At 43.1% G+C, this 20,867-nt stretch overlaps 1 protein-coding gene across 2 annotated transcripts in view; it reads left to right on the forward strand.

Annotated features, from left to right (window-relative positions):
• The window catches only part of Lmln (leishmanolysin like peptidase), a 57,203-nt gene that overhangs the window by 23,762 nt on the left and 12,574 nt on the right, over window positions 1-20,867 (forward strand). For both annotated transcript variants that reach the window (XM_041673398.1, XM_041673399.1), the window contains exons 10-13: window positions 4,042-4,149; window positions 6,914-6,990; window positions 13,042-13,152; window positions 18,786-18,918. In XM_041673398.1, coding sequence (XP_041529332.1) covers window positions 4,042-4,149; window positions 6,914-6,990; window positions 13,042-13,152; window positions 18,786-18,918 — 429 coding nt within the window. The remainder of the gene's footprint in view (window positions 1-4,041; window positions 4,150-6,913; window positions 6,991-13,041; window positions 13,153-18,785; window positions 18,919-20,867) is intronic.

Genomic DNA, 20,867 nt, shown 5'->3' on the forward strand with positions numbered 1-20,867 from the left:
CTGGAACTAGCTCTTGTAGACCAGGCTGGTCTCGAACTCACAGAGATCCGCCTGCCTCTGCCTCCCAAGTGCTGGGATTAAAGGCGTGCGCCACCACCGCCCGGCTGAGAGATGTATTTTAAAAGTTAGGTGGAGGGCTGGAGAGATGGCTCAGAGGTTAAGAGCATTGCCACATGGTGGCTCACAACCTTCTGTAATGGCATACACACAAACAGAATATTGTATACATAATAAATAAATATTTATTTAAAAAAAGTTAGGTGGAAAAAAACTGTTTAAGGGACACACCAGGTACTGACTTCTCACGTCTGCATGCGCACACACAGGATCATGTACACATACACAAAGTTATTTGAACTGAAAAAGAAGAAGCAGCAGCAGCCGTGGCTGGGGCAGGGGCAATGGCTAGTGGTTAAGAGCACTACAGTTCCTACAGAGGACCTGTGTCTCAGCGTCCACATGACTGCTCGCAGCTATCCACAACTCCCGTCCTAGGAGCTCCTGACCCTCTTTAGGCTTCTGTGGGCACCAGGCATGCGTGGGGTGCACAGACGTGCGGGCAAAACACCCATAATAAAAATGAGGAGGAGGAGCATGGGGACTCTGGGCTCAGCTCATTCACATCCCCATTTGGCCTTCCTGGGGCACACCTACATAAAGGGAAGAAAGAAGGCATGGAGGAGGGTAGCTGCCGATGCCTGCTTTGTTGGGAATGGCTTTAAAAGACCATAGCCTCAACCTGAAAAGCTCGTTCAGTGAGTGAAGGCCCATATAATACACACTGAGCTAAGAGCTACTCTTTTTGCCAAAATCTGGTATGGGAAAGAATTTGTCACTTTCACTGTGTACGGTTTTGGGTATTCCTGCCAAAGATGAGGTGAATAACCAGGGGTCCAGCTGACATCATGACTCAGGAGATGCAGCCGTTTGGAGGATGTCAGTGTTCCAGCAACCCTGAAGTCATGGATGCATAAATGCAGTTCTACCTGGTTTGGTAGCAGTTTCATATATGAAATCCCTTGTTATAATTATTGAAGGCTAAAAATCAAGAAGACTGCCATTGCTGGGATGTCTCTGAGTAATGTCAGACTGCCCCACATATATGCTATCATCAAGAGAACCACTGAGCTGTTTTAAAAACTGTTAAACTGGAAAAGAACGAGCTTACACCAGTGGGTGCAGTCGGCGGTGTGAGAAGCCTTTGGGTTGGGACAAAATATCTGCAGGCTGTATGTCTGATAAGAAGTTACTGTAAAATACATAAGACTCAACTGCAAGAAAACAAAAACCTTATTTGCAAAATGGACAGGAAGACAGATGTCATGGTGTATGCCTGTAATCATAGCACTGGATGCTGAGGCAAAGGATGGAGCCTAGGCCAGCCTAGGTTACATAGTGTGACCGTGGCTCCTAAAAGGAAAGTAAAACCAGCAACAAATAATGGGCAAAGGACCTGAAAAGGCTTTTTGTTTTGTTTGTTTTCTTTAGACAGGGTGTCTCTTTGTATCCCTGGCTGTAGACCAGGCTGGCCTCAAACTCCTGCCTCTGCCTCTTGAGCGCTGGGATTAAAGGCGTGTGCTATCACACCTGCTTTAAAAAAAAAAGTACAGCTCAATGAAAACAATAAGAAACTTATATATATAGCCGGGCGGTGGTGGCGCACGCCTTTAATCCCAGCACTTGGGAAGCAGAGGCATGCGGATCTCTGGGAGTTCGAGGCCAGCCTGGTCCACAAGAGCTAGTTCGGGACAGGCACCAAAGCTATCTCGAAACCCTATCTCGAAAAACAAAATCAACAACAACAAAAAAAGAAACATATATAAAAAAGGAAAAAACCTGCAAAGAACCAATAGATATATAAAAATGTTCAGCATCACTAACTATTGGAAAATAATAAAACTCCAATAAGATATACCTGTGACTTTTATCAAAAAGACAGGACGTGAGGCACATTGGTTGGTCTACGGAGAAAACATGGCCTATTGTTGGACATGTGGATAGCTACCTCCATTAAGGAAAACTAATCCAACCATCCAGTGTGAAATCAGTTTGTCAGATGTCCCTGCTCACGTATTTATGCAGCACAAGCCACAATAGTCAAGTTCTGGGATCTGCCTCAATGTCCGTTAGTGCATAAATATGTGAGAATGGTTGTGTATACACAGAGTGAGGCAAAGTGGAGGGACACTGTCGCTTATGACATGCATGGCACTCAAGAACATCGTGTGAGTGAAATGAGCTAAGCACACACCGGGGAGCACTCGGTATTGGTGTTCGCATGTGCTGTCTGAAACAGGGCACACCGGCGTGGACTTGGTTGGCAGAGTGCTTGCCTAGTGTGCGTCCAGTCCCAGTACTCCATAAAGTGGGCCGGCACGTCGTACACATCTGTGGACCCCGTACTCGGGGTGAAGGAAGGGAAGTCAAGGTCATCACAGCTACCAGCCTGGACTACATACAGGCCCTGTCTACAGTCAGATAGTGGACACACAGAATGGCTTCAGGTGGGGTTACAGATGACGGGCGGGCACGGAAGGAAGGGTATAGGATTTCAAGGAGGAAGAAGGGCTTTTTGTCTTCTTAAAAAACAATTTTTTTTTATCAGATCTATAGTGAACAAGTTAATACTGCACATTTAAAAATTGCTAGGGTGGGGCTGGAGATGTGGTTCAGTAGTTAAGAGCACTCACTGTTCTTTCAGAGGACCTGAGTTCAGTTCCCACCACCAACATGGCAGCTCATAACCGTCTGTAATTCCAGTGTCAGGGAATCTGATGTCTTTTTCTAGACTCCATGGGTACTGTATGCACAGACCTGTACTCAGAGATACACAAATACACATAAAATAAATATTTTTAAATTGCTAGGTAATAAATTTCAAACATTCTTTTTAAGTTTTTACTGGTATATATTATACATAAGAGTGGGCTTCATTATGGCATTTTCACATATAATCAAATATAATTTGTTTTGATCATATTCTTGCTCTCAAATATTATCACAAATCAAATAAGTATTAGAGATGATAGATATGATAATTAACTTGATTTAACTATTCCATAATATTCATAAATCATGACAGTATTCTACCCTGTAACAATGTGTGAGGACCTGGTCAGTTGTCCTCATCAACTTAGACCATGAAACCCAATATGGACAAGTTCAATAGAACCACCATCTACGGGCTGCCCGTGCCCGCTGCAGCATTGCCAGGACATACATTTCAATTTTTTTCATCACAATGTATAATTATAAATTACCAATTTATGAAATTTTAAAATTATTGATATTATATTATCAATATAATATATCAGAATTATAAGCAGTCATCCTAATAGTCTTTTTGTTTGTTTGTTTTTTGAGACAGGGTTTCTTGATAGCTTTGGTTCCTGTCCTGGAACTAGCTCTGTAGACCAGTCTGGTCTCAAACTCACAGAGATCTACCTGCCTCTGCCTTCCGAGTGCTGAGATTAAATTTGGTATGCGCCACCACCTGGCCTAATTTTATTTTTTCTAATGTGACATTTTTGTATTTGTTGAGGCAGGGTCACATGTAGTCTAGGCTGTACTCTGTAGGCAATGATGACCTGAACTCCTAGTCTCTTGGCTCTAATAACAAGCACGTGCATGTGAAAACTGTGTGTCCCTTATAGCCAGAAAGTGAAGAGGTGGCTCAGTGGGTAGTGTTTTCTGTGCAGCCAGGGTTCATCACCCAGGTAGCATGCTGGAAATCCCACAAATGCCTGCAACTCCAGCTTCGAGAACCTCTGGCACCCTCTTGCCCGGGTCCTGCACACAAATACGCACACACATAAATAGTTTTTAAAATCAACCTTCAAAGAAAGAAGAAAATATTAAGAGAAATAATAGTTTTCTAGCCAAGAGGAATGTGATAATAATATCAAAATATTTGACTATATAAAAACTGTATTTTAAAGAGGATCTGTTTCATCAAACTGATTCTTTCACACCGCTTTATCCTACCCTGTGATAAGGAGTGCTGTTGTCTTATGCTTTGGGTGTTTTTTCTCTGATTCCCAGGAAGAAGCACGGAAGCATTTTAACTGCCCAGTTCTAGAGGGGATGGAACTTGAAAATCAAGGCGGGATGGGCACTGAGCTCAACCACTGGGAAAAGCGCTTGCTAGAGGTCTGTTCAGTCTTGTTCAGTGTTTATCTTTATTAACATAATTCATGTGCATAATTCAATTTTATGTAATGTGTTTCTGTATAAACATTTGTATAGAGAGAATCTGAAAGGAGAATGAATTTACTAAAGTAAATCAAGCTAAAGTAATTCCAAAATTACTTTGGAATTGAGGTTCAGACAGGCTATGAAGTAAGGTGGAACATCATTAGTAGCATAGACTGTAACCTTGGCTCTCCTAATTGTTAAGGGCTGCACAATATTCAGTTATGCAAACAAAACAGGCCTGTGTTACTGAACATTATGTTTTAAATAATAAATCTTTTTTGTTTTTAAGACAGTGTCTTATTATGTAGTCCAAGCTGGCCTTGAACTTACAGCAACCCTCTTGCTTCTGAATGCTGGGACTGCAGATGTGTACTCTATGCCAGACTAAAAGCTGTTGTCATTTTGCTTTTGTGGTACTGGGATTGAACCCACAACCTTGTGCGTGCTTGGCTTTTTTTTTTTTTTTTAATTTTCGAGACAGGGTTTCTCCGTAGCTTTTGGTTCCTGTCCTGGAACTAGCTCTTTTTTTTTTTTTTTAACATTTATTTATTATGTATATAATGTTCTGTCTGTGTGTATACCTGCAGGCCAGAAGAGGGCACCAGACCTCATTACAGATGGTTGTGAGCCACCATGTGGTTGCTGGGAATTGAACTCAGGACCTTTAGAAGAGCAGACAATGCTCTTAACCTCTGAGCCATCTCTCCAGCCCCTAACAGGGTAATCAACGCTAACAACCCTGAACGGTCGCTAACAACTGACAGGGTAAACAATTGTTATACAACTGTGAACAGTTGCTAACAACTGTCATAAATGGCTGACTGTTATTAATCAACAGAAAGCACAAATGCCTGACTGTGAACAATCAGCTGAAAGAACTCACTACCTTCGGACCAGCCTGGAACTAGCTCTTGTAGACCAGGCTGGCCTCGAACTCACAGAGATCCTCCTGCCTCTGCCTCCCAAGTGCTGGGATTAAAGGCGTGTACCACCACCGCCCGGCTTTTATTTCTGAGATATATCCTAGTCCTAAATTTTCATATTAAAAAAGAAAGCAGGCATGGTGGCACACACTTTAGTTTCAGAACTTAGGAGGCAGAGGCAGGTGGATCTCTGTGAGTTCGAGGCCAGCCTGGTCTACAAAAGGCTACCCTGGTCTGTGTAATGAGTTCCTGGCCAGCCAGAGCTACATAGTGAGAACCTGTCTCAAGAAAAGATGTGGTGAGCGACTGCCGTGCGTGCCCTGCAGAGTGGTGCCGTAGCGGACATTCTTAGCTCAACTAAACAGTCACCAGGCCGTGTTGGGACAGTTCCTTACAAGGACATTGGCACAGCAGAATTGGGAGCTTTCCTTGTGTTATACCCAGCGGCTGTCGGCAGTGCCGCTCCCCCTCAGTTGCAGAACAGGAACACAAAACTGTCCCTTGGATGAATGTGAGATCTAGTTTGGTTTAAGAGTACTGTGACCCACAGAGTAGCGGGGATCTTTTTAGTGGTTCCACAGACTAACCTTTCAGACTCCGCAGGGATGCCCCCAATGGTCACTTTACACAGTGACATCCCAGCTGTGACTTACTAGTGGGTTTCAATATAGTTCTCCCAAGGCCAAGGTGCATCAACAGGCCTTTCCTCTCATGTGCTCTTGCCAGGTAATGTCCTGTCTTTATTCGGTTTCTGGGGAATAGAGCCAGAAAGTTAATCCCAGGTCACATTGGTTTACACAGGGAGAATCTGGAGGGAGAATTAAGACTCTGAAGTGAAATGCCTTGGTTAGAAAGTGTGTTTCTATACTTTTTCTTCGAGATATGTTTAGATAGCTGCAGCAAGCAGAGCTCATGTCTGAAGGTCATAAGCTCAGGAAGAACGAGTTTCTCTCTGCTCAGATGCTGTGGTCTAGGTCACAAAGGGTAACAATGGCAGACACTTATGAAAGCAAATACCTCATTCCTCCTATGGGCATTTCTGTCTTTGTATTTTCCTTAAGGAATTTTCTTAAGTGATTTCCTTGGAAACTATAGAGTGGCCAGAAATGAAATTTTATGTGCTTTTCAGTAGAAGACCCAAGAATACGAATTTTATTAGTTTCATTGATTCTGTTAATAAGCATTGTGTCCCTGGACCGTTATATTAAAGGTGATGTTACGGTATGGGGAAAGAACACTCAGTGTCCTTTAGAGACTCAGAGAACTCTCTGATTTCCTAGAGATTTGCTGCCTACAGGGCCTGGAGCCCTCACCAGGATGTGGCTGCCTGGTCGGAGTCATACAATGTAAATTAAACTACTGAGCACCTGGGTATTTTGCCCTAATCCCTTGGTCCCCTGGTTCTTCCATGCTTGTTCTGCACTAATATTAGTGTAGGTTTCTGTGGTCACAAAGTTGAGAGTTAGGGAAGGGCTTTCCTTGCAAATCCATGTAAACATTCCTCCTGACTCCCCGTCTCCACCACTCGCTCACTTGATGCTGCTCAGGGAGAATAGCTGTTTGCAGTAGGGACCCTCATCCCATGGATGCTGTGTTCATTTTCATCAGGAAGTCTCCACTGCTGCTTGTCTGTCACGGCGGAGAAATCAGAGAGTAGAGGCTACTTCCTCAACTGAGATGCTTTAAAAAGCTTTTGTATTTGATCATTTTCTAGAAAATTTAACCACATGAAACATCTTAAATATGCATAGAGATCACAGAGTTCTCTTCTAATAAAATCTGTTGGTAATTTTCAGAATGAAGCAATGACTGGTTCTCACACCCAGAACCGAGTCCTCTCTCGAATCACTCTGGCATTAATGGAGGACACTGGGTAAGACAACCGTGAGAAAATAACGAGTTTATAAAATAAAATAATATTCAAAATGTAGCTTAAGAAAATGCTGATATTCCAAAGCAAAATGTACTTAGCAATTCTTTGACTTTTGTGCGGTTTGTTCTTAATATAACGGAGTAAATATAACAAAATCTAAGATACTATGAAGCCATGCTGATATGAAGGGAAAACTAACCTAGATAGTTTTAAATTATTGAATGAGTGATGTACAGATTTCTAGGCTTTTTGTTGGTGTTTTGTTTTATTTGGTGTTTTTAAGACAGTGTCTTTCTACCTACCTGGAACTTGCTTGGTAGACCAGCCTGACCTCAAAATCACAGAAATCCATCTGCTCTGCCCCTCAGCTGCTGGGATTAACAGTGAGTGCCACCATTCCCAGCAGAGTCCTACTTTTTAAATGACTAGAACTCTCTGGTAGAACAGTGAAATATTTTATTTAAATAAAATACCTTATATAACTCTTACCTAACAGGGTCCTAGTAATTTTAGTAGGAGCATTATTGCCTCTTGTTTTTTCTAAAACAGCCTACGAGAAATTTAAAAATAGCATCGAACTTGAAAGCCAACAATAAAAGTATCATTAAACCCTGAAAATGAACTGACATGGTGATACTGCCTGTAATTCTAATCCTAGTGCTCCAGGTGCTGACGCAGGGTGACTGAGTTTCAGTCTCCGCTGCGTAATAAGACTTTGCCTCAAAAATTAAAAAAAAACCACACACCATGAAAATAATTGATATTGCCTTAACTTTTGAGGGGTCGATGAAGTATAAAGATTTAGGGGCTGGAGAGATGGCTCAGCAGTTAAGAAAACTGGCTGCTCTTCCAGAGGACCCAGGTTTAATTCCGAGCAGGAGTTCACAGTTCATTTGATCCACAGCCAGGAGGCAGAAAGAGCACTGGGACTCACAGGAATATTTTAAAAACCCCAAAGCCCCACTCCCCAGTGTCATATCTCTAAGAAGACCACACCTAATCCTTCCCAAATGGTTCAAATATATGGACCTATGAGGGTGGGGAGAGATTGTCATTCAGGTCACCACAGAAGTATAAAGATTTTAAAATACAGAAGTCATGACAACACAGAGCTCATAGCTGACTCTGAGAACAGTCTCAATAAAAATGAGCAGAATGGGGTGCAGTGGCTTAATGGTAGAACACTGCCTGGCTTATTCGAGGTTCCATCCCCAACAGAGATGCGCCCACTAAATAATGGTAGTGGTGGTGATGATGATGATGATGAGACGAGGAAATTCTCTTTTCTGGTTAATGAGAGCCAGAGATCTAGGTCAGAAAGGACTTGATTGAGGCAGCTTTTCCCTACCAGTACAAAATCAGTGAGCTCTGGAAAACCAAGAGTGAATTAGCTTAATGAGAGCAAGAAATCAGCTCAGGTGAGAATCAGCTTCCTGCCTGTTAATCCAGGGGAAAGAGTGGGAGTTAAGACGCAGGTCATTGAGGCCTCCCGTGGGGAGTCAACAAAGTCTGTCACATCACTTGAGGCAGGACCAGGGCCCTCTCCACTGTATCTAGACTGAACAAGGTATCCCTCCTTAGGGAATGGGCTCCAAAGAGCCAGATCATGCACTAGGAATAAATACTGGTTCTACTGCTAGTGGCCCCACAAACTGCCCAAGCCACACACCTGTCACCCACATTCAGAGGGCCTAGTTCGATTTTAGGCTGGTTCCCCAGCTGTCAGTCCAGAGTCAGTGAGCTCCCACTAGCTCACGTAGGCTGTTTTCTTGGGTATCCCCATCATGGTCTTGGCCCCTTTGCGTATAATATTGCTCCTCCCTCTCTATGTCTGGATTCCAGGAGTTCACTCCAGTCTAGCTGTGGATCTCTGCATCTGCTTCCATCAATTACTGGATGAAGGTTCTGTGATGATAATTAAGGTAGTCGTCAATCTGACTGCAGGGGAAAGGTGGTTTAGGTATCCTCTCCACTATTGCTTAGATTCTTAGCTGGGATCATCCTTGTGGTTTCCCTAGTGCCTGGTTTCTGGCTCCCTTTTTCAAGCTATCTCTTTCCTTGCTCTCCCTTTCTGTCCCTTACCTAACTCGATCTTCCTGATCCCTCATGCTCCTCCTGCTCCCCTTCTCCTCTTCTTACTCCCCTACTACTCTTCCTCCCTTCCCCCATGCTGCCAATTTATTAAGGAGAGCTTGTCTACTTCCCCTTCCCAGGAAGGAATGCCACTCTGAAAGTCATTATTAGCATATAAAATTTGAAATTAAAAAGGTACATTCTATAAAGTGATAACAAATACTTAAGTTCATGTAGACTTCTTTCATCTTGGGGATATTATTCTTTTTACATATTTTATTATGAAATATAATAATACACACAATACAAAGAAAACAATGCATATAAAACAGGATTCTCATGTTCCTATAGACTAGAAACAACAATGTGTTGTCTCTCATTTGTAACATTGTCTTTATTATCTTGAAAGTTGCAGGGGGCTGGAGAGATGGCTCAGAGGTTAAGAGCACTGGCTGCTCTTCCAGAGGTCTTGAGTTCAATTCCCAGCAACCACATGGTGGCTCACAACCATCTGTAATGAGATCTGGTGCCCTCTTCTGGCTTGCAGGCATATATGGAGGCAGAATGTTGTATACATAATAATTAAATAAATAAATCTTAAAAAAAAAAGAAAGTTGCAGATATGTTCCCTATATATTTTATTCTCCTACAAGCTCCTATAATATATGACTTTTAAAAGGAACCATTAACAAAATTAATAATTTCTTAATATTTTATAATATCTTGTTATGGAGGATTATATAGCTATATAACCCCTTGTTTTTCTCCTTTTACAACTGATTTGTTTAGGATCTAAATAATCCTGATTGACTGGTACATCTTTTAGGTTTGCTAATTTAAACCTTTTTTTGCACATTCTACACAAGTATTCAGATTCACTGGTGTAGCGCCTCACACCCCAGGAAGCATCTTGACCAAATGTAGTGCTCGGGCATTGGCAGAGACACCAAGACCTTCGACAGGAAAAGAACACTTTAACAAATGGGCCAGGACCAGGTCAGAATTTAACAAGACCTGACATAATAGCTGAGACCGTAAAGCACTTGACAGAAAGCAGATGTGAGTCTCTTTGATACTGGATTAGGAAATGATTCTTAGATCTAATACCAGCAACCAAAGATAGTAGAACATTTGGACTTCATCAGAAAAATTTAAAAATTGTGCTTCAAAGAAAATTATCAAGAAAATAAAGGCCGGGCGGTGGTGGCGCACGCCTTTAATCCCAGCACTCAGGAGGCAGAGGCAGGCGGATCTCTGTGAGTTCGAGGCCAGCCTGGTCTACAAGAGCTAGTTCCAGGACAGGCTCCAAAACCACAGAGAAACCCTGTCTCAAAAATCCAAAAAAAGAAAAAAGAAAATAAAAATATAACTCACAGAATAAGAAAACATGTTTGCAGGTCATTTGTATAGTGACCATACAGTTTTCAGAATACGTAGAGGAACAGTTAATGGCACAATAAGAAAAAGGCCATAGGGAAAAAGCCGTAATTTAAAAAGAGATGAAAAATCAAGAGTATTTCTTCAAAAAAAATATACAGAGACAAATGATCATATGCAAAGATGCATGACATCACATGTCATTAACAAACTACCATTAAAACTCATGAGACATGAATGCGGCGTGACTATATACAGAGCACCAGTACCACCAAATCCAGGCGAGGACACAGTCACAGAATTCATTTATTGTCAGTAGGAAAGCAACATGATTCAGCCACATTGGAGGACAGTTTGGTGACTGCTTATCAAACCGAAGATGTTCTTACCATATAGCTAGCTGTGCTCCTTGATAATTATGAAATGAGTTGAAATCGTACACCTGCAACAAAAGAGGCTCATGTTGGCTGGATAAGGAAGAGTTGTTTAGCGCCAACAACAAACAAGCTACAGTCCATGAGAAGACATGGATACTAAGTGGAAGAAGCCAGTCCGCAAAGGCTTCAGACTACAAGGCCACTGTGTGACAGAGGGTAAAACTGTAAAGGAGGTGGTTGCCAGCGTTGGTGCAGGAAGGAGAGATGGATACGCAGAAGACAGGGTGGGGCACTAAACCGTGCGCATGGCATCCTCTTGATAGATGCCTTCCCTCCCTCCCTCCATTTCTCCCTTCTTTCCTTGTGGTGCTGGAGAGCCAACTTAGGGGCTTTACGCATGCATGCGAGGCAGAGCATACACCCTAAGAGTGAAGCCTAATGTGCACTATGGGGTTTGGTAGTAATGGCATTCCTGTGTAAATTCACTGGTGTAACCCGTATGTAACCTGGGTGAGGGGCACTATGAGTCTGTGGAGGTAGGGAGAATCTAGGAACTCTTTGTACCCTCTACTCGTTTTGCTAGTACCTTAAAACTGTCCCCACACTAAAGTCTGAAAAAAAGAAAGAAAAAAAAGAGAGATTCTGCTATGCACCGCAAGATGTATGAGCCTTGAAAACATTATGTTAAGTGGAAGAGTAAGTCTGGCAGTGGTTTAGTGTTTGTGAGGAATGGGAGATGGGGACGGGAACTTGGTTTATTTAGGGAGGGGGTGATGGAAGTATTCTGAAATTATTTATGACATGACTGTGTGTATATACTGCAAGTATATGTGCCCAATATAAAGATCATTTTCACGTTATGTGGGTTAGAGCTCACGTTTTAAAGCTCATAGAGACATTGAAACCAAAGCTCTAAGTCCCAGGCACTGTCCCTTAGCTGGTGTGTGCCGGTGTCTGCGTCCCTCACTTGTAAAGTAGCAGTAACAGTAATACTCCACCGAGCTACTGTATGGAAAGCCCTAGAACAATGGCATAGCACTTGGTGATTATCAACCAAGTGTTGGAATTTCATATAAAACCTGAATCTCCTGAGAACAGATTTACTTTTAGTGCCCACAGCACAGTTCTTTCTGCTGCTTTTGAAAGAAAGGACGGCTCATCCAACCCACTAAATGATCTTGTAGCCCAGTTACTTCTGGAAACCCTGTTTCCAATGCTTCCTCATACAAGCCTCAGGTCCCCACACCAGCTAAGTTTTGCTGGTAGTACACTTTGTCTTTTGTAAAACCCATTACTTAGAATATTTTAGTTTATCTGACTTCCTTAGATTAGATTAGAATTTTAAAATTTTTATTTTTTTGGAGTTTTGTTTGATTGAGACAGGGTCTCATTTTATAGTTCTGTCTGGCCTGAAACTCACATTGTAGACTAGGCTAGTCTCAAATTCATAGAGATCTGCCTCACCAGTGCCGGGATTAAAGGGTGCCCCACACACCCGGCTTATTTTATTTGTGTGTCTATGCTGTGTGTATGTGAGTACCCACAGAGGCCAGAAGGCTACTCTGGATGCCCTGAAGCTGGAGAATTTGCTGGCTAAACTGCCTTTGATTTAAGAACCTTTTCTCACAGTCCTGTGCAGCAGCCCTTCTGCAGCAAGGGCTTTACAGTGTGCAGCTCTGACCATGGCCTCCGGGTCCTTTACAGTGTGCAGCTCTGACCATGGCCTCCGGGTCCTTTACAGTGTGCAGCTCTGACCATGGCCTCCGGGTCCTTTACAGTGTGCAGCTCTGACCATGACCTCGGGGTCCTTACAGTGTGCAGCTCTGACCATGACCTCGGGGTCCTTACAGTGTGCAGCTCTGACCATGACCTCGGGGTCCTTACAGTGTGCAGCTCTGACCATGGCCTCCGGGTCCTTTACAGTGTGCAGCTCTGACCATGGTCTCTGGGTCCTTACAGTGTGCAGCTCTGACCATGGTCTCTGGGTCCTTTACAGTGTGCAGCTCTGGCCATGACCTCAGGGTCCTTTACAGTGTGCAGCTCTGACCATGGTCTCTGGGTCCTTTACAGTGTGCAGCTCTGACCATGACCTCGGGGTCCTTTACAGTGTGCAGCTCCAGCCATGGCCTCCGGGGTCCCTGCTAAGTCTTTGCTCTGCACACTGCGAGATCTGTAGGAGGAGCTAGAGTCAATAAAAGGCGCTTTCTTTGCATTGTTTCCACAGCTGGTACAAAGCGAATTACAGCATGGCGGAGAAACTCGACTGGGGCCGAGGAATGGGCTGTGAATTTGTCAGAAAGAGCTGTAAATTCTGGATCGATCAGCAGAGGCAAAAGTAAGACGGTGTTTCCACATATGTCTTGGTGCAGTTCATTTCTGACTGTGTTCTCTGTCTTGAGCATCAGATACCAGCTACTGTATGTAGAAAATATTCTATGAGTTCTTCATAATAATCGTAAGTAATTACAGGATTGTTTTGAATCACAAACTAGAAGAATTCACAGGTGACTATACAAGCAAATGTTCATTTAGTATCCGGAAGCTGGAAGAAAAAAGGAAATACAAAGTTGTTTCTGTAACTATAACCCTAAGCTGAACAGTTATGTATGTGAAGGTATAAACAGTGTGGAAGATCTGATGGGCTGTAATTTCCTGATAGGAGCCGTTCTGAAAAGCCTGTTTGCAGTGTGCGCAGCAGCACACCACATAACCAGGGAGGCACAGTCTGACTGGGGACAGGACAACCACAAGGACACGCCCGCTTTCCTCTCAACCCAGCCCCCCCCCCCAAACTCTGGAATCCCATGATCTGTTGTCCACTTCTGTATCTCTGTCATTTCAAACAATACATAAAGATGTTATGGAAATTTTAAAAATGAATATACACAGTGTGGTTGGTGTTTTCCTTTAATGTTTAAATTTAACTACATTGTTGTATATTACTAACTTGTGTTTTGCCTTTTTTTTTTTTTTTTTTTTTTTGAGACAGGATCTCTCTGTAGCTTTGGAGCCTGTCCGGGAACTAGCTCTTGTAGACCATGGCCTTGAACTCACAGAGATCCCACCTGCCTCCCAAGTGCTGGGATTAAAGTGTGCACCACCACCCAGCTTGCTTTGCTCTCTTTTTGACACAAGGTCTTACTGTGTAGCCTTTGCTAGCCTACTACTAAATGTATGAGAATGGTCTGAAATTCATGGTAGTCCTCCTGCCTCAACCTCCCAAGAGTTGGGATTAAAAGCATGGGAAACTATGCTAATCGGGTCTTTCTAGACTGAGCAGTATTCCATTACATGGATCTGCCATAGTTTGATTAAAGACAGCTGAGTCGTTTCCACTTTGGGACTATTGTGAATAAAATTGCTATAAACATTTATGCAAAAGTTTCTACGTGAGCATAAACCTTCATTTCCAAAACTACAGTTGTTGGCTCATGTGGTAGTTGTAGGTTTAATTTTCTAAGAAACAGCCAAATTCCTAAAATTCCGGGAAGGAGTGTGCAATAGTTTGTCCACATCGGTGCCGGCATTTGGTGTTATCACTATTGCTCATTCTGTGTTCACAGGTGTGTAGTGATGTTTTAGTGATTTTAGTTTGCATGTCCTCTAATGGTTAGTGATGTGAACTGGTTTTCTGTGCACATTTGTTGTCTTTGTAACCTTTTTATTGATTGCCTCCATATTTTAAGCTAATTTTCTAATCAGATTGTTTTATAACATTTTAAAGATCACAGATTCTAGGTGCTAGTTCTTGTTAGATATGAGGTTTGCACATATCTTCTGATAGTGTATATCTTAGTGTTTCAAACTCTTAGCATGTTTTTATAAACATTTTTATGTGTGGTGTGTGCATGTCTGGATGTCACACTCTTGTACATGACAACCTGCAGGAATAGCTGCTCTCCTTCCACCACACGGGTCCTGGGGACCTAACTTGGGTTATCAGGTTTGGTAGAATGCCTCTACCCACTGAGCCATCTTGCCAACACTTTATCATGTTTTTTGTTTGAGCAAAAGATGCTAAGGAAGTCCTTTTTCTGAATAAATGGGAAATTCATAACTGGTTCTGTTCTGTTCTTGGTGCCTGTGGTGCCAATTACCCCAGGACCTCATGACTGCTAGGCAGACACAGTACCACTGGGCTCTCTTCACCCGGGAATTATGTTTTTGATGCTAAGTCTGAGAGCTCTTCGCCAAACTTGTGTCTGCCAAGCAGGCCTGAGGCCCCGGGTAAATAGCACCACATACACCGGTTCTGGAGATTGAACAGCAGTCCTCGGCAGTAAGCACCCCTACCACTGAGCTGTCTAGCCAGCTCTCTCTTTGCCCTCGACAGCAATTGCATATATTCACGTGGGCCTTTCCCATCTTCTCTGTTGATGCATCTTTCTGTGCGTCTGTCCCTCCATGGCACATGGGGCACACGGTGTATGGCTTCTGAAGTATTCTATAGTATATCTTTCAGTTGGGTGCCGGAAATGGATTCTTCCTGCTTTATTCTCTCTCAAAACAATTTTACTGTTTCCTTTCCTGTGTGACTTTTACAGTAATCTTGTCTATATGTAAAAAAAAAAAAAAGAGCTGGTAAGATGGCTCGGCAGACATGCATTAAACCTGTGCATCTGATTAAGGAGAAGTACCATCCGTAGGCTATTGAGTTTTCCAGCCCGCAAACACGGTATGGAGGAAACAGTCTTCATCATTGTGAAGTTGTTGGCTTGTTTTTGAAGGTTCTCTGTAACTTAAATATCTTTGCTATTCTCTCTCTTAGTTTTTTTTTTTTTTGAACCACAAGTAGATGGCAAATTTTTAAAAAATTTTTTATTTCATGTACATTGTTGTGATGGTGTCAGATCCCCTGGAACTGGGGTCACAGACAGTTGTGAGCTGCCATATGGGCGCTGGGGAGTGATCCCAGTCCTTCTGGGAGACCAGCCAATGCTCTCAACCGCGGAGCCATCTCTCCAGCCCGTGGATGTGGAATTTTATCAAATGCTTTCTGCTTTAGTTTATATAATCATGTGGTTTTTTCAAGTTTTTTTTTTTTATATGTTTTAGTGGTTTTGCCATCATGTGTGTCTGTGTGAGGGTGTCAGATCTCCTGGATCTAGAGTCAGAGATAGTTGTGAGTTGTCTTGTGGGGCCTGGGAGTTGATCTCGGGTCCTCTGGAAGAACAGTCAGTTCTCTTAACCGCTAAGCCATCTCTCCAGCCCCTCGTGTGATTTTTTTTTTTAACCTGCTATTTTTTTTTTTTGGTTTTTTCGAGACAGGGTTTCTCTGTGGTTTTAGAGCCTGTCCTGGAACTAGCTCTTGTAGACCAGGCTGGCCTCGAACCCACAGAGATCCATCTGCCTCTGCCTCCCAAGTGCTGGGATTAAAGGCATGCACCACCACCACCTGGCACCTTGTTTATCTTAAAATACTCTAAGAAGCACCCCGTTCTCTTCTGCTTTCTGGGAGAGATTGTAAAGAGTCAGTGTCCTTCTTCCTCCTCTCCTTCTCTCCTCCTCTCATTTTATTTTTTTAAGATTCATTTTCTTTTTACTCGTATGTATGTGCATTCATACATTTGGTGGGCTCCCGGGGAGGCCGGAAAAGAGCGTCAGATGCCTTGCACATGTAGTTACAGGACACTGTGAGCTGTCCAGCGTGGCCACTGGGAACTGAACTAGGGTCCTATGAGTTCTTACCCACCGAGCAATCTCTCCAGAACCCCTCCCCCCCCACTCCGCCCTGACAGTTTTGCTCTGTGGCTGGCCTCAAACTCACAGAGCTCCTCCTGTCTCTGCTTCCCGAGTGCTAGGATTAAAGGTGTGCGCCACCACCACCAAGTGCAAGTTTTTATTCTTAAGTGTAAAGTAGACTTCTCCAGTGACATGATCTGGACCATGATGAGACTGCCCTTTTAATACCATTGTGAACCAAGTGTGTGTCTCACATTGAATAAACTGTGGCATTTTATGGTTTTTATTGCCTAAATTATCAAATTTATATGTGTAAAGTTAACTTTAGTTGTCTGTCAGGTGCTGTGCTCTCTTGCTTCAGTCCTCATACTGGTAAAGGGTCCCTTCTCTCTGTTTCTTTATAGAGATTTTTTTTTTAATCTTCCTTAACAATCATTTTTTGGGATTACTTATGTAGCTCAGTTAGCAGAGTATTTGCCCAGCAATGCCAAAGCTCTGGGTTTGATCCCCAATGCTCCCCAAGCCAGTGAGCTGAAGTAACATGTGATCCCCCCCGCTCCAGAGGTCATCTTCAGCTGCACAGCAAGATGGAGGCCAGGCTCGGTCTATTTCCATTCCCCGATGCCGTGTGTGGTTCTGTTCTCACTGGCTTCTGTTCTTTGTGGCCTATTTCCTTCTGCTTGTTCTGGTCATCTGCTCTTGTCTCCAGAGCCTGAGCCATTTGCTTAGAGGCTTTTCTTCTTTCTGCGTCTGGACCACTGTAAGCGTCCCCCCCAGCAGACCCCACAGTCACATCTTCTGTAGGCTATAGTTTTCATCTCGTTACAAGTATTTTTCCCCCTAGAGTGTTCTTTGACCTGTGGGTTATTTAATAGTATGTCACTTAGGCTTCAAGGGTTTGACATTTTTCGTGTCACGTTTTTGCTGTTGAATTCTAGTTTGATTCCATTGTAGTGGAGGAAATACTCCGTATGATTTCAGTTGTTCTGAACTTACTGAGGTTTGCATTTTGACTCGACAGGATTTGTCTTGCTGTGTGTTCTCTGAGCTCTTGAAAAGGATGCACATCCTGTAGTTACCGTTGGACTCTGTGGCAAGTCCATGATGGTTTGTTGGTCGATGGTGTTGACTCTTTACAGTCTTGCTGATTCCTTGCTTGCTTATTCTACCGATTGTTTATTCTGCTGATTTTTTTGTTTTTTTGTTCTGTTTGTTTGTTTTTTGGTTTTTCAAGACAGGGTTTCTCTGTAGCTTTTTGGTTCCTGTCCTGGTACTAGCTCTGTAGACCAGGCTGGCCTCGAACTCACAGAGATCTGCCTGCCTCTGCCTCCCGAGTGTCTGCCGATTTTTTTAAAGTAAAAATTAAATTAATTTTTAAAAATTAATCTTTAAAAAAATTATCTGTCACTGGGCAGTGGTGGTATACACCTTTAATGGTGGATCTCTGAGTTCGAGGCCAGTCTGGTCTGCAGAGCAAGTTCCAAGACAGCCAGACCTGTCAACAGAGAAACCCTGTCTCAAAAAAAAAAAAAAAAACACCTGTCTGCATTATTGTGTCCTTATTGTGCATAGAGAGAAGTTTAGATGGCATGGCACATGTGTGGTTGGAGGACAACTCTGTGGAGTTGGGTCTCTCCTTCCGCTTTTATGTGGGTTCTGGGGACTGAACTCATACTGCCGGACTCGCCTTTACCCACTTAGCCTGGCTGGGATGTTCTGCAGTTGTTGAGAAAGTTCCACTACCCCGGGTTTCTAACCCTCAAGTTCCTAGTCTCCCTCTTCTCTCTGCTTTCCGTGCCTCTCATTTTGTTAGTTCTAGTATCTAGGATTTCAGCTGTGCTTTGAATGAAAAAGAGAGAAAAAATGCATCTGTTCCGTCTCCCAGGAAGTAGAAGTGAGACTTCATCCTTTCTGTATTTTAAACATTTCTTTCCCCTCAGTGATTAAGCTAATTCAGACTGTGGACCTACAGAACTGGATTTTGCTGGCGAAGGTTTCGAAAAGGGTAAATGAGATTTTCTTTAATAAGGTGTAATGTGCTCTTAGCATCTAGATAAGTCCTCCACATCTATGCTCAGCATCTGCTCTCCTCTGGGGAGAGTCTTGATAACCGGATTAGAAATTTACTAAGAACTGTTGAACTCTCAGGATTGTAGCTGAGAAGACATCTCTCTAATGGACCCACAACCTTCTCTTTATGGTTTGATGCCAGGAGGTGTAGACCTCTATTCAGCAGGCTGTTGCCATGGAAATGCCCTGACACCAACATGCCTTCCTTGTGTTCAGGCGGCAGGTGCCAAGCCCGTACTGTGACACGCTCAGGAGTAACCCACTGCAGCTGACTTGCAGACAGGACCAGAGAGCCGTTGCCGTGTGTAACCTGCAGAGGTTTCCTGACCCTTTACCACCAGAGTACCAGGTAACACTTGTTCCCAGCACAGCTTTAAGAGTCGACTTCCTCAAAGCCGTCTCTGTTTTAATTAAGAGAGTAAATCTCTTACATTTTTTACTATGTAATTTCCTGTGTATTTTCTGTTAGAAAAAGAAAGAAAAGCCCGCAAATCCCTCATTTCTTCAAGGCTGTCGTTCTGCTTAGCATCCCAGAGTACCTAGCTGTGCCCCAGGATCCTGCCCATCTCCCCAGCAATGGGTCACAGGGCTGCCCCGTGCCCAGCTGTCCACCCGGACGCTGAGGGTCAAACGCAGGACCTCACACTTGACAGAAAGTGCTGTAGCCCTGGAGTCACCCCAGCTTCTGCTGATCTTTTTCTCTCTAACCATTGCTGACATCGCCTTCTTTAAAATTATCTAATTTATTCAGAAAACAAAAATCTTGAAAGAAAGCAATTTACTCTAATCCAGCTAACTAGAAGATGTGGAAGTTCTTTTAAAAGATAGTTTGATTTTGTGGGATCTGAAAGGGGACAGGAGGCTGGAGTGATGGCTCAGTTGTTAAGAACACAGGCTGTTCTCGTAAAGGACCTGGGTCCCAGCACCCACATGTCGGCTCACAACTGTCTGTAGCTCCAGTGCCAGGGCGTCCAGCAGACTTCTGGCCTCTGGGCATCGAGCACACACATAGCACACTTACATACATGCAAGAAAAAAACATTTAAAGACATAAAAATTTGAAATAAATAGCCTTTCTAAAAATAAAAGGTAACTAAAGTGACTGCCTCTGTCCTGCCTGAGTCTGACTGATTTTAACTTCCTCTTCTGGATCCAGGTGTGGTACTCACAGACTCAAAACCCTGTCATAAACAGCAGCAAACCAAGTTCCTAGTTGTCTTTCAATCCCTCAGCTCCATCTGCCACTCACAAAGGAACCCATTGTCATGCATGCCTCAGAGGTTAATGGCAGTGATGCCCGCTCAGCTGTGAGGTTCCGACATGGGCCTGGCCTCACTGGGTCCATCGGCATCATCAGATGGCAAAGGGATCTGCAGGGATAGTGCCACAGTACCTTAGTGTAAAATGTCATCTTTTTTCTAGACAGGGTGCCATGTCGCCTTGACTGACCGCTAACACAGTTCTCCTGACTCAGTCTCCCGCGTGCTGGGGTTTACAGACATGTGCTCTTCCTGACTGTGAAACCTTTACCACATGCTTGGTTCCTTGCTACTTTGGTGTTCAAACTGTTTTATGTAAATAGATTTATTTTTTTTAAGGTTGTCCCCCCCTCCCCCAAATTACTTAGACATTTCCTGTATTTATTGTTTTTGCTGTCTTACTTGGATGGCCTCACAATCCTGGGCCCCAGTAGTCCTCGTGTCTCAGCTCCCCGATAGGGGCTTGGGTTTACGGCACAGCCCATTGTGCCTAGTGTGCTGTATTAAAGATGTCTTCAGTTTGTGCGTTGGTCTTCTGTTACATCAGCTATCCTTCTCTTCCTGTTTTTTGTGGTGTTCGTGAGTCAGGGTCTCACTATGCAGTTCTGATTGGCCTGGAACTCACTCCTTAGACCACAGATCCATCTGCCTCTGACCCCCAGTGTCTTTTAGGGGTTTTGGTTTATTTTTTTTTATTTTTGCTATACATATACATATAACATTTTTAAAGAGAAAAGCAAATACACATACTAATGAGGTAAATGTGTTGGTTTATTTTTGTAGTTAAATCCTCACTGTAAGATGTCGATATTTTCAGTGTTTTTCCAGAGTTACCAATATTTTAACTTTATAAAGACTCCTTCACATAAGCACACAGCACAACATGGCAGAAGTATGTTTAGAGTCATTTCCAAAATTATTGGAAATGAAATTCTGAGCCAATCCCAAACAAATTCCTTTAATGATTTTTTTTTTTTTAAAAATGAACTTCAGTTCAGCAATTCAGACAGCAAATATTTGTTTTGTGTTTTGAGTCAGG

Source organism: Microtus oregoni, unplaced genomic scaffold, assembly GCF_018167655.1.
Source record: "Microtus oregoni isolate MIOR12 unplaced genomic scaffold, Mior012 000023F_ref0000262, whole genome shotgun sequence".
In the NCBI taxonomy this organism is placed as follows: domain Eukaryota; kingdom Metazoa; phylum Chordata; class Mammalia; order Rodentia; family Cricetidae; genus Microtus; species Microtus oregoni.